This window comes from Salmo trutta, chromosome 25 (assembly GCF_901001165.1).
Source record: "Salmo trutta chromosome 25, fSalTru1.1, whole genome shotgun sequence".
NCBI lineage: Eukaryota > Metazoa > Chordata > Actinopteri > Salmoniformes > Salmonidae > Salmo > Salmo trutta.
In genome coordinates, this window is record NC_042981.1 from 27,847,287 (window position 1) to 27,862,181 (window position 14,895).

The window sequence follows — 14,895 nt, forward strand, 5'->3', positions numbered from 1 at the left end:
AGGAAAAGGTCAATGCTGCTCTTTATCTTTTGCAAAAGCAGCAGCTGTTCTTCCTGGTGTCCACAAAAAAAAAAAATAAAAAAAAAACACTGGTACACCGATAGTCACACACACACGTTAAATACAACGATATACAAACATTTTTTTTTTTTATTACAAAAAATTATATCCATAACGCCCCTGTTTCCTAACTTTTTTTTGCAGATTACAAGGATGGAGGGCCAATTTAAAAAGTTTAAATAAAAAAATTAAAAACAGGCCCTTGAGGAAAATGAACAGCTGATAAGTATTTAGTCTTTGTGAATTAAGTTTGGGTAACTAACCTCCCAGGTAAGTCTTCCATCATTTTTACCTAACAACCACATTCAAAAGAACAAGGAGTGACTAGACAGTTTACATCTTACAGGGCAGAAATGGACCAGGAACATTTGCATGTAGTCTACCTAATAATTCATATTAATTGTCCTGTAAGCACCAAGTGTATACATTGTTTGTACTGCATCAAAAACATGTGCTGTGTTGTGTCTGAACAACAGTGTTCTTTTTAATTAGGCAGTCCCTATGCTAACTTATGTACAACAAAGAAAACAAAAAAGAAAAACAGAACTAAAAACCTACCCCATACACATTCAGCCATATAGTCTGAAATTGTGTTTTGGTAATGCCCTTTGGATACAGAAGAAAAAAGTAATTAAATGTGCATGGTCTCAAACATACAAACTAGTTTTTATATAGCCTTAGAAGGCATCTTTCCCTTGTGTCGTATGGATTGTTTGTGCTGGTGTGCAACTTTATTTACGGGTTAATTTTGACAGTTGATCTCTACAGAGAAAAATACATCACATTGATTGGAGTAAAGATCATTGAAATATCTAACTGCCATTGGAATGGTCAAACAACAAAATGTGCAGAAATGTGCCACTTTTGCTAATCCATGCTGGTAAAAATGGGACCCAATAAGCTTTTGAGAAATAAAAGACGCTCGGTCTGGACCAACTTAAAACATCCCCATTTTAGACATGCATGGCATTGTCACATATGTTCATGTAGCACTAATTCTGGAAAACTATTTTTGTGGTTGACCCTAATGATGCGATTTCACAACATGCCCCTCAACCCCCTTTGCTCATTGTAAAGTGATAAAATGGTTCACTTTGAAAATTGACTTAGCTAATGGCAATCATCGCATAAAAGCACTCAGAGAACATGAGCTCCATGGCCTTCGTCTCAAAGTAGTCTGACAATGTTGAAAAAGTCAGCCACCAAACAATTATAAAGATATTTAGCCGTTTTCATTTTCCAGTCATCCCACTGGGTCAGTGCCATATTTTCTTTGCAACTAAAACACAGCATTAGGGATAACAGAGAAATGCTAAACTTCTTAAGCACAAATCTGTCCATTTGATGAAAGAATGAAAGCTTTCTAAAGAAAGCTGTGGCTAATTGAATTGATCCCCGTCCTAAGTTTATAGAATGCACAGTCACATAGCAAAATAAGCGGCATCTAAAGTAGCATGGCATTCATAAAGTAATCTAAAGAATAACAATTAGGCATAACATTATAACCAAATGGTTGCTAACCTATCATTTAGTCATCATGTACCTGATTGTGGGTGAATGTTTTGATTGCCTTCCATAACTTTGTCCACTTTGGTCATTTCTGACTGGAGTGTACACAGCTGCATTTAAGCTCTGATTTCAGCCTCCGTTTGACTGATTTGGGTTTGGTTGCAAAGGCCATACTTCATCTGAACTTTTAGATTTTATTCCCAGCTATTATAGGTGGTTGTTCTCCTCCTGTTCCTGGAAGCTATGGTAATTTTATGTCAGAAAATCAGCATCAATTATATTTCTGAAATAGCAGCTGCTATTTCAGCTATCAAGGAGTTTGGGAGAAATAAGGCCCGAATGGACAGGAGCTCAGTAGTGTGAAAACAAGACGGACAGAAACCTTGTTTCATACCCTGAAGTACCACTCTTGATTGTGAATGATTTCACAGTTCTATCAGTGATCATCAACTCTCTATTTTCTAGATTAAAGAAAGCATGTACATTGCAGAGAGGGAGCACAAGTAAAGCCTAGCTAGAATGGAGCACGCATTCTTCTGTGAAAAAGGTATGATGACTTTAAATTGACAAATTATTTTGTACATGAAAAATACACTTTAGGGAAAACTAGCCTTGAGCTAATCAAAAAGTATTGGATTTAATGGGTAAAGACGTAAAGGCGTGAAAAGCCTTACTGAGCAATAGAGAGGGGGGCGAGAAGAACAGTGAGTACTGTGTTCGCTGCAGGTTCGCCTAGAGGAGGAGGCAGAGCAGAGGATCGCCCAACTGCCTGAGAGGACCCACAATGAAGCTGTTGTGTGAGTGTCTCAGCTGGCCAATTACAGGCTAATTTTACTGTTCAAACTGCACCTTCAGGCCAGGAGAAAAAAAAAAGAGGCAAAATAAATAACATGGGAGGGAAAACAAGGTTATTATCTTGACCACACCAGTTTGTCTTCCTTAAGATAGTGTACATCACCTAAGCCAATGATGACATCCCAAGCAGTTCCAGAATGCCTTGCAGGGAAGAGGGTCCTGGTTTGGAACAGTGGGGAAGACCTCTCTGTGTACTGTATAGTTCGAAAGACCTCTGAGGACAGACTAGGTACTAATATATATATATATATATATATATATATATATATATATATATATATATATATATATATATATATATATATATATATATATATATATATATATATATACACACACACACACACATACTTTGAAGTCTGTTCTTTTATAGTCTATAAATGATCTTCAACATTGATACTGAAGGTGGCATTTTTCATAGATTTTATTGCCATTTCTATACTTCAGTTCTTGGTGATTTATATTGTAGAAACAAATGTAACCTGTGTTTTCAGACCAATTTGGTGACTTAAGGCAAATTAAAACCAAAATCTTCCCCAGCATTCTAAGCTTGGAATTTGATGTCACTCGTGATTTTCTCTACTACATCACCAGACCACTCCCTGTCCCATCACCAAACCCAGTGCACCGCCTTTATGCCAGTTATACCTCAGAGAGTTTGGCACTTGACAGGTAGAACTGTCAGGCAGCTAGACAATGCATCGCACTTCATGTTCAAGAACAACATTGGTAGCCTAGTGCCTGGCTGAGACTAAGTGGAGAACCTGAGGAAGATGACTGTCATTGGCTGAGGAAAACGCCTCCCTGGCACTGCATAAGGTACACCAGCCCCAATGGCGCCACAAACAGAACTGTAGGCATTTTCATGCACTGGCAGTGCCTGGACAAAGAATCATCAACTCAATAACATGTCTTTTTTAAATTGTTAAACACGTGGCAGATCTCCAGTGGACATATTTCAGATGGTATTTCCCCCTTTATTTATATTTGCTGACCCCATGTTTGTTTTGCTTGCGGCCCCTCATACCCCTCACCTCCACAGTGCGAGCTGGTGGCTGGTGGTTGTGGCAAGTTCCCACTGGCTTCTGGGTTACAAGTCAGTGCCCCCCCCCCCCCCTCAGCATTTTCAGGCACTGTTTCTCTAAAGCAAATACCATAATCTCACCCATTATTTTGATTTTTTTTTTTCACCTTTATTTAACCAGGTAGGCAAGTTGAGAACAAGTTCTCATTTACAATTGTGACCTGGCCAAGATAAAGCAAAGCAGTTCGACAACATACAACAACAGAGTTACACATGGAGTAAAACAAATATACAGTCAATAATACAGTAGAAAAATAAGTCTATGTACAATGTGAGCAAATGAGGTGAGATAAGGGAGGTAAAGGCAAAAAAGTCCATGGTGGCAAAGTAAATACAATATAGCAAGTAAAACACTGGAATGGTAGATTTGTAGTAGAAGAAAGTGCAAAGTAGAAAGAGATAATGGGGTGCAAAGGAGAAAAATAAAATAAATAAATAAATAAATACAGTAGGGGAAGCGGTAGTTGTTTGGGCTAAATTATAGATGGGCTATGTACAGGTGCAGTGATCTGTGAGCTGTTCTGACAGCTGGTGCTTAAAGCTAGTGAGGGAGATAAGTGTTTCCAGTTTCAGAGATTTTTGTAGTTCGTTCCAGTCATTGGCAGCAGAGAACTGGAAGGAGAGACGGCCAAAGGCGGAATTGGCTTTGGGGGTGACCAGAGAGATATACCTGCTGGAGCGCGTGCTACAGGTGGGTGCTGCTATGGTGACCAGTGAGCGGAGATAAGGGGGGACTTTACCTAGCAGGGTCTTGTAGATGTGGGTAGTATATGGGGCTTTGGTGACAAAACGGATGGCACTGTGATAGACTGCATCCAATTTATTGAGTAGGGTATTGAAGGCTATTTTGTAAATGACATCGCCGAAGTCGAGGATCGGTAGGATGGTCAGTTTTACGAGGGTATATCTGGCAGCATGAGTGAAGGATGCTTTGTTGCGAAATAGGAAGCCAATTCTTGATTTAATTTTGGATTGGAGATGTTTGATGTGAGTCTGGAAGGAGAGTTTACAGTCTAACCAGACACCTAGATATTTGTAGTTGTCCACATATTCTAAGTCAGAACCGTCCAGAGTAGTGATGCAGGATGATAAAGCGAGGACAGGATGAAGTCACCCCAGCTCAGTCCTTCCATGTTCCAGCCTCCTTCCATTTCCTTCCATGCTCCATGCTCCATCCACTCTCCTTCCATGCTCCATCCACTCTCCTTCCATGCTCCATCCACTCTCCTTCCATTTCCTTCCATGCTCAAATTTTCCATTCCCATGCTCATTCCTTCCATTTGGCAATTAAGCCCCCCCCAAAACATTATCCATTCATCAACATGCCATTTAGTGGCTTTAATTAATTACGTTACTTTGGAGAAAGCCATATGTATAGTCATGATGATCGCAGCCCTATTTTAAGACGAACCCCTCAACCATTCCTATATTTCCCACCCCTAGAAGACCAGTGAGCTGATGGAGAATGCGTCCCAGGTGAGGGCCCAGGAGATAGCAGAGGTGAGGGGGAAGGTGGGGACCCTGGAGCCGGCCCTAGGGCTCATGGTGGGGGAGTTTGAGAGACACAGCACTGGGCCCTGGACAGCATCCAGGCCGGCCAAGGGGAGTTGGACAAGTTGCAGAAGCTGCTGGCCATGCGGGAGAAGGAGATGGGGCGAGTGAAGCGGCAGCCAGAGCATTGTGTAGCAACGCACAGAGCTAGAATGATTCTTCCAGGAGGTCCTGGGCAAGGTGAAGCATGAGATCCAGGCCTGCCGGCTGCAGTACAGGCAGGAGGCCCCCCGTAGGAGAATGAGTAAGGCCTGGTCAGGCAAGCAGGAGTACTCCTGAATCCACACCTTCCCCAAAACCCCTCACAGCACCAACAGTGTCTCACCGACCTGGAGGAAGCTGAGAAGTGGTGAGGCCTGCCTGCGGTCATCACCACCACTTACCGTACATTTCACCATTTCTCTGTTGGCAACTCCTTGTCAGCTGTATATGATTCAGCAGTCATCTATTCAAAACAAACATTGTACACTGTTCAAAAGTTGACAAATAATGTCTAGACTGTTCCTACTAGAAAATCTATTTTTCCACCACACTTGTGTTTCAGGACAAATCTCCAGAACAACAAGGTTGACATCTCTGAACTCACATGGGAGAAGGAGAAAGTGCTTAGACTGCCAAAATGAACAGACAGAAAGCAAGGTAACAGCTAGCTACTACATCGTGTGGGTCCTGTGTTGTCTGCCAGCAGACATGCTCATTGTTAGCTTCCCTCTTTTCTATTTCTACTGTGTTCAGTTTAGATGATACCATCAATTTGGAATCATTAAACATGACAACAAAACCCCTGGCACAATAAAGAGTTGAGATCAAAACGCAGTGATACCATAAGAAGCACGAGCCGTGCTGCAGTTTGAGGGCCTTTATTTGTGACTCCTTTTTAAATGTCTTAAACAGCTCTTTTGTCAGCAGAAGAGGATACCATAAAACATCAGTTAGGTTTAAACCAATTTTCTTTTCCGTCCAGCTGCTTAAAAAGAAGGAAGAAAGAGTCTGGGCACAATAGTAAAAATAGGGCCGGCCACAGAGTCCTGTGCTTGGAAACAAACATCTGGCCACGCCGATTTGCCTTCAGCCTCTTGGCCCCACTTCACGTGCACAAGGAGTTCATTTAGTTCTTTGAACGCCTGTGGTTAGGGAACAGCTGGCAGCATGATTGTCAAGTTGAGTGCAGGGGATCTGAATGTATAGGGTGTATTGGAGGGCAGAGATGTACGTTAATGACAATGTCAACATTGTCCTGGCGTCTAGCCTTGCAAACAGAGCATTTGGCGACCTAGGATGAATTTACAGAGACCCAGTAGACTATGAATCATAATGACTCTTACAAGGCATTTCTGCAGTCTACAGCTAGAGAGAGCAGCTGCCACAGTATGGGAAACCAGTCCTTTTTAAAATCTACAGCATTTCAATCTACTCTTCCTTTTGCAGGAATCTGAGCCAACCTTTGGCGTTGTTGGCATCCCCAGATAGGAACCAGAATGACACAGATCCCGGGTGAGACACCAAAAACAATACTTGAGAATGTCCTGGTTTCTCTTTGTAATTACAAAGCTTCGGTAGATTTATCTGTCCCATAGAGCATGTTTAAACACCGGCAGTGAGACAGTGATTTATCACTTGTAGATTTTTTGTTACATAATGACATATGCTTTGCAGAATTACAGAGGAGCCGTCCCTTGCGACCATCACCCAGGCGCCTGTGTATACCCTGCCCTCCAACCCCAGTGCCCTGTCGGATACCCAGAACACATGAGCTCCCCCACAGTCCCCTGTGGTGTTAGTGTCACGGTCGCTCTGAGAATTTTGCTGCTCCAAATGAAGTCTCCAGAATTATGTTGATGGTTTTGTGAAAAACTTTTGTGTTATTTTCTGATCGTCATAATTTAAAGCTTACAAAAGGCATACTTTAACTTTTTTAATGGATTCAGGACAGAGAAACGATAAAGGGTTCAATTTAAACGGATTGCTTTTTATTAAAATGTATTGCTTTTTATTGACCTGTACTGAACGTAATGAAATATTGACACATGCAGGAATAACTGCACCACGGGATGTGTGCATAACATACATTTGTAAGATCCAGATGAACTGAATCCATGATTAATAGTGGCATCACATTCAGCAGCTACACATTCATCAATATCATAATGCTGTTGAGGCAGCATATTTTGAACACTGACGTTGCATAGAAGAAAAGCTATAGTGAGTGAATGAATCTTGAGATACCATTGAAGAAAAAAAATAACACGTCTGTGGGTAATTAGCAATTAATGGCGACGGGACTGCACAGTAGTTTTGACATTTTGCATCACAAAAGACATAGGAAATGTTTTCCTCCAGACCAGTTAGCGTCCCATGGTTGGCATGGAAACTGAAGGAGTTTGCACAGTGGCGTCTTCTGCCTTCCATTGTGAAGAAGAGTTTTGATCTGTGTGTAAACCTGGATGCCCAGTAGAGAGTAAAGACAACTATAATATGCTGCTCTGTAACTATATATGTGGCATCATGACCGTATTACATCACTGAGAACATTAAACGAAGCTGAACATCTAGACTGAAGACAGTTGGCTTTGACCAGTTATCATTAGTTAAGAGGACCGAGTGGTTTACATCACTAGTCAGCCACAGAAACTCCAACCTTCATGTGGAAATTGCCCAGCATAAATTCCTGTTTGTCTACCTTACGTCAACTGATACTCGTTTGCCGTAGAAGTTTGTATCTCCTCTGAAAGAACCTCGTGAGCCAGTGAAGGATAACATGGGCAGAAGAACAGGGATAGGAACATTTATCCCAATCTGAAAAACACAAACTTCCATTACTGCACTGGAAATGCAAGCTGTTGACTCAAACAGGATCAGAGCAACTGGATGAGTAACTCTGGGAGAGGAAGGTGTACCAAATGCATGAAATTAGTTACATCAAACCGAAAACCATTGCTTGTGTTCAGTGTTGAAAAAGTTGCGTGCCAGAGGGACAGAAGTACTAAACAAAACATGTTGTTTTTGAGGCCACTGGAAACGCATGGTTGGTCGAGAATGTTTGGACACTGGAGTCAAGCCTTTTGGCTGAGGGAGCGAAAAAAAGATGAGGCTTTTGTTACAGCAAGGTTTGTAGGCGATTACAGCACATGGCCTGCCCTACACGGCGTCCTCCGTCATGTGAAGAGAAAACACTGAGTATAGCTGAGGCCCGCAAACAAATAGGGTAAAGTCGGGCCATATTTATGCTTTCAATATTTAACAGGTCCTAAGGAATCCCTTTTGAGTTTAATTTAAGATTCTCTCCTATAATCCTACCAGGAAAATGTCTTTCTATGTCCCCCTGTTTTGATTAAAAAGGCACATATTTGCTATAGCTATTTGTAGTCCACATGGGGCCAGGTGGTGAGAGGCAGAAGAGTTGGTTTTAGAGCAGAAGCAAACAAGGCTATACTTTTCATGGAAAATAATTATTGTTGAGTGTATGTTTCAGAACAGAGTTGCGATGTCCTCCTTGTTTAAGGTATAGACATGGCAGAGGGATATGAATGGCTCCATTCTCCCAGGACATAGGGACAAACACAGGGGTCCACAGCCACTCACCTGGCCTACGTCCACCTCGTGAGTGTATTTGCATGCTGTGGCTGCGTTTGTGGTGAAGATAGCTGTGCTGTTGCCATAGGGGTTACTGTTGACCAGGCTGATGGCATCATCTAAAGACTCAGCCTCCAGGACCACCAGAACAGGCCCAGAGACCTCAGTATAGCACTTCATCTGGGGCTAAGAGAAAATGAAAATGACAGATTCAGGATTTGCACAGAAATGAACATCATTTTTGGCATTACAGCTTGTCATCTTCAAGCACACAAAAACTTACTGTGACATTGCCGATGATGATTGGACCCAAAAAGTTGCCGTTCTCATAGCCCTTGACTTCGACGTTCGTGCCGTCGAGCAGCAGCTGGGCTCCCTCATCCACCCCACTCTGGATCAGGCTGTTGACCCTCTCCTTGGCCTGAGAGATCAGGGGCCCCACGTCCACTCACGCCTTGTCCCCTGAGAGGGTTTCCGAAAAATAACCTGCAGTGAGAACTCCCTTACAGCCACACACATTCACACAAATACCCCTTCAGCCACACACAAACACTCAAAAGCCCAGCCAGGGCGAGGGGCACCCAGCAGCACTCCCTCTAAAATGGCTGTTTAAATGCAGCTGCACAAATTAGAGAGTATATCATTGCAAATAAGGGGCATCATTCATTCTTCTCCCCAACAACTTCCTTTCACAAAGACTTGATGCTCTGAGCTACTCTTAAGCGTTGGGCGCAAATGCCACCGCAAATTTGCAGCATGAGTGACTCAACAAGCCCTCTATCCCAGCTCAGCCCCATCTGAAGTTATGGTACAGCAAAGAGACGAGACGTGGTTAGGGCTACGTGGGTGGCTTTAAGAGGACTAAGCAGAGGGCCCATTAGGGCTGGATAGGGTGGGAGGTGTGAGCAGGGTGAGAGGGTGGGGTACCTGCGTTAACGCGCAGAGCCTTGGCACATTACACCAGTTCAGGCAGCCAGCCGAGGGCCTCGCCCACCAGGATGGCTGTGGAGAGGGCCATGCAGCGCTGTTCTGGTTCCCCGAACACTGCACCCACCAGCTGGTTCAAAGTCTTCTCCTTATTGGCATCAGGCATCACCACACCATGGTTCTTTGCTCCCTACAGCAGAGCATAAGGGGGAAATGTTTAGCCTCCTGCCCCTTGACCTGAATACCAAGGAGAGAGATCCAATTCAAGTAAAAGCCCATTACATCATGTCTTCAATGTGGTTGAATGCAGATTCAAACAGAGATGGTCTCGAAATTTCATCCTCTTAAAGAACTTTAGTGAGCAAAAAATAATAAGTACAATATTGTAAGTGCTTTACATTATATCAGTGCATTTCATTTGTAGATAATAATTGTGGTAATGTGTTAAAAAAGATTAGACTAATTTCCACAAAGTGTGTAACTGGCTGTCTGGCTCAATCCCTGTTCCAGCTGTGCAGCTAATCAGCCAAATTAGAGAAGAGAAGCAGAGAGGACATCCTTCAACAACCGTTTCTAAACCAACACCGCCACCCTCTGTTTATTTCTAGAAACACCATATGTATGTCAGACTCGCCATGTTGGACTGTACTCTTGCCGTTTTTGGATCCCCTCTCATAGATGTACTCTCCAGCTTGGTTGGAGCCCACAAAGCTGATGGCTGGATGATCACAGTTAAGGTATACAGCTGGGAAAGACAGGGACTTATTTTAGATTGAGCACTGACAGGCCAGCCATAATCAATTCATAATCTCTGCACTTCGTAATACAACAACGATGTCAATGCATGAGAATCAAAGCATAGAGACTAATTGAATAATTCAAATCACATTAGTAATGCCTCCAGATATATCTCAAGAGAACAGCAGGCATGTAGCTATTCTCTTACCGTCCTGCCGGCCATGGATGATGTTCAGGGTCCCGTATGGCATCCCAGCGTCCTGCAGCATCTTGGCCAAGAGCATGGTGCAGGCTGGCACCCTCTCTGAGGGCTTCAGCAGGTAGGTGTTGCAACACGCCATGCCAACGGGGAACATCCACAGAGGGATCATGGCGGGGAAGTTGAAGGGGGCGATGCCGGCACACAGCCCGATGGGCAGGCGGCATCTTTTGGTGATGGAGGGTCTTCCTCAGCATCAGGGAGTTGATGCTGCATGTGTGCTCTACCAAATCAAATTGTATTGGTCACATACACATATTTAGCAGATGTTACTGCGGGTGTAGCGGAATGCTACCACCTCTGGAGACGGAAGTGGATGTTCGTCAGAGACAGAGAGAAGAGCTGAGTCAGTCACAGAATGTGTGTCACTATCCTTCACATGGAGACCGTCACAAGTGATAGATCAAAGATCTCTTTACATTATTTCAATGTCTAGGTCACTAGTGGAAAGATGAACCATTTCCTTGGCTGCACCACAAGTATCCACAGAAGCTTATAGACCATATCCCCAAATATTTCCCTTCAGAAAGGCTGGTGCACATGAGACTTATGCAATCCTCTGAACACATCCCCCTCTGCATCTGCCTGGGTCTCGCCCTTCTCCAGAGTAATGCTCCTGACAAGCTCTTTCTGTAACAAGACACACACCATGAGTCAACACACACACCAAATCAGCTTCCTAATTTAAAATGAGTAGCTTGCATTAAGGTCAACCCGAGCAACAGTAAGGGTAAACCAATTGTATAGAGGCATGCTAAATATGTAAGGAATAAATGTTTCAAATGATAGGGCTAGGGCATGCAGGGGTAGTCTTTAAACCCCATAATATGACAAAAACAATGTGCCAAGTTCATGTTGCTAAACGTGCAATGAAGAGTGGATGATGAGATTTTACCTTTGCTTCTGTTTATTTATTTAAATTTAACTAGGCAAGTCAGTTAAGAACAAATTCTTATTTATACTGACAACCTACTCCGACCAAACCCGGACGACGCTGGGCCAATTTGGCGCCGCCCTATGGGACTCCCAATCACGGCCGGATGTGATACAGCCTGGATTCGAACCAGGTACTATGGTGACGCCTCTTGCACTGAGATGCAGTGCCTTAAACCGCTGCACCACTCAGGATTGTATTGTACTTCAGAACAGGTTCTTATCCCTGAGGTGTTACAGACTTACAATGTTGTCCTTAATAAGCTGCTGATAGTGCAGAAAGATCTGTTGGTGCGCCAAAATGGAGGTTTCAGACCAGGAGCAGTAGGCGTGTGAGCAGGAGTCCACAGCCGCCAGCATCTCATCCTGTGTAGCCTTGGGGACACAAGCGATCACCTCATTGGAGGCCTGTGACAGTCAGAGGGAATACATTAGTGGGTGAACTGCAATCTGATTATAAAACAAAAATATTTGACTGTTATGAGCTGTGTGCTGAGCTTGAGCAGATAACTTCAACACATTATGATCGGACAACTGACAAACCACCATTTGGAGCCATTTCATCAAAAAAATGGCCATCTAGAGGAATGTCTGAGAGGAATGCTCTCAAGAGTCATTCTAAACCTCTATGATAATCAAACTGAAAGCAAAAGGCCAAACGAGCAGTGTCAGCTAACTGACCTTTGAACATTCATGAAAAAGCATGCATGAGAATTATAACTGGAGATAAATGTCAAGAAAACAGCACAACAATATATACACTCAAAAGTCAAGCTTTTCTTTTACATAATAGTAATGGGCCTTTAACCTTCTTATTGCTGAAAGTCAAAGCTTCTTATTGCTAACCGGCTAAGCAGACATTGTAGCTGCACCTTACTGCAAAGTGCAGCGGCAGACCCATCCAAGGTTTGTGCATTGTGACGTACTATGTTGCACTGAATGAAAAAAAGAATAAAGACTGCTAATACAAACTTTCCATCGATAAACAACTTTGTGGTAGGATGTGGGTAGAAATGTAAAACATGTTACATTTAAATCGGTTTGTCATATACAGTCGTGGCCAAAAGCTCTGAGAATGGCACAAATATTAATTTCCACTAAGTTTGCTGCTTCAGTGTCTTTAGATATTTTTGTTAGATGTTACTATGGAAGTCTGAAGTATAATTACTACCCGTTACAATTTCATTTATTGACAATTACATGAAGTTGATGCAAAGAGTCAATATATGCAGTGTTGACACTTCTTTTTCAAGACCTCTGCAATCCGCCCTGGCATGCTGTCAATTAACTTCTGGGCCACATCCTGACTGATGGCAGCCCATTCTTGCATAATCAATGCTTGGAGTTTGTCAGAATTTGTGTGTTTTTGTTTGTCCACCCACCTCTTGAGGATTGACCACAAATTCTCAATGGGATTAAGGTCTGGGGAGTTTCCTGGCCATGGGCCCAAAATATCCCTGTTTTGTTCCCTGAGCCACTTAGTTATCACTTTTGCCTTATGGCAAGGTGCTCCATCATGCTGGAAAATAATTTTTCGTCACCAAACTGTTCCTGGATGGTTGGGAGAAGTTGCTCTCGGAGGATGTGTTGGTAGAATATCAGTCTGTCCCTGATGTTTTTCCTGGAGAGGAAGTGGCTTCTTTGCTGCCCTTCTTGACACCAGGCCATCCTCCAAAAGTCTTTGCCTCACTGTGCGTGCAGATGCACTCATACCTGCCTGCTGCCATTCCTGAGCAAGCTCTGTACTGGTGGTGCACCAATCCCGCAGCTGAATCAACTTTAGGAGACGGTCCTGGCACTTGCTGGACTTTCTTGGGCGCCCTGAATCCTTCTTCACAACAATTGAACCGCTCTCCTTGAAGTTCTTGATGATCCGATAAATGGTTGATTTAGGTGCAATCTTCCTGGCAGCAAAACCCTTGCCTGTGAAGCCCTTTTTGTGCAAAGCAATGACAGCACGTGTTTCCTTGCAGGTAACCATGAATGACAGAGGAAGGACAATGATTCCAAGCACCACCCTCCTTTTGAAGCTTCCAGTCTGTTATTCGAACTCAATCAGCATGACAGAGTGATGTCCAGCCTTGTCCTCGTCAACACTCACACCTGTGTTAACGAGAGAATCACTAACATGATGTCAGCTGGTCCTTTTGTGGCAGGGCTGAAATGCAGTGGACATGTTTTTGGGGGATTCAGTTCATTTGCATGGCAAAGAGAGACTTTGCAATTAATTGCAATTCATCTGATCACTCATAACATTCTGGAGTATATGCAAATTGCCATCATACAAACAGGCAGCAGACTGTGAAAATTAATATTTGTGTCATTCTGTATGACTGTACAACCACTATAATAAACAGTTTATTATAAAAGTATTATTTATGTTATTAACTCACCACTGAGGAGGAGTAACATGCGCCCAACCTTCTGGTAGAAAGCAAGAGGTTAGCAATTGCTGCAAATAATAATAACGCATGAGTTTATGCATTTATTGTGAATAGTATAATTTCAACTCTCAGCTATATAGCATTAGAAGCAAAGTAGATGCACTAGGCCTACTACCTCATAGGGGGGTGGTTCTGATACCCAAGCTGACAAGGTGAAAAATCTGTCTATGTGCCCTTGAACAAGGCACTTGCTCCAGGGGCAGCATACTGTTATGGTCAGACCCTGTAAAACACAGGTGTCAAACTCATAACACGGAGGGCCAAATGTATGAGGGTCTTCGCTCCTCCCTTGTACATGATTTATGAATTATGGTCACTAATTAGTAAGGAACTCCCCAAACCTGGTCTTCTAGGGCTTAACTGAAAGGAAAAAACTAAAACCTGCAGACACTAGGCCCTCCAAGGAATGAGTTTGACACCTCTACTGTAAAACAACATTTCACTGCACTGTCCGGTGTATGTGACAAAAGCAAATATCATTTTTACTTCCAGGCCTCTTGTTAGGACAGGATTAACGTACAACTACGGCAATCCGGAATGTCATAGAAGTGCAACTGGGACATAAAGGTGAATGACGGGGTCAATTTCAGCGATTTTTGGATGGATTACTAAAAGCTGAAAATGTATGAATTAAACAATTTAGCTGGACAGCACACATGGTAGTCATACCTCATCCCGTCAGTAGAGGATGCTTGGTTGTTTTTTTAAAGTGCTTTCCTCACCATCTTAAATAAGCATGCTCCATTCAAAAACCGTAAAACTAAGAACAGATATGGCCCTTGGTTCACTCCAGACCTGTCTGCCCTCGACCAGCACAAAAACATCCTGTAGCGTATTGCATTAGCATCAAATAGCGCACCGCGATATGCAACTTAGCAGGGAAGTTAGGAACCAATATACACAGGCAGTTTGAAAAAGCTAGCCTTTGCTTTCCTAACAGAAATTTGCATCCTGTAGCACTA

At 43.0% G+C, this 14,895-nt stretch overlaps 1 protein-coding gene and 1 pseudogene across 1 annotated transcript; both read right to left on the reverse strand.

Annotated features, from left to right (window-relative positions):
* Positions 1-7,735: 7,735 nt before the first annotated feature.
* On the reverse strand, positions 7,736-11,016 carry LOC115162658 (methylmalonate-semialdehyde dehydrogenase [acylating], mitochondrial-like; annotated as a pseudogene).
* On the reverse strand, positions 10,677-14,592 carry LOC115162310 (methylmalonate-semialdehyde dehydrogenase [acylating], mitochondrial-like). Its single transcript, XM_029713491.1, has 4 exons — positions 14,049-14,592; positions 13,883-13,910; positions 11,736-11,897; positions 10,677-11,186 (listed from the first exon to the last, which is right to left on the reverse strand). The coding sequence occupies exons 1-4, from the start codon at positions 14,051-14,053 to the stop codon at positions 11,079-11,081; spliced, it is 303 nt and encodes a 100-aa protein (XP_029569351.1). The 5' UTR covers positions 14,054-14,592; the 3' UTR covers positions 10,677-11,078.
* Positions 14,593-14,895: the final 303 nt, after the last annotated feature.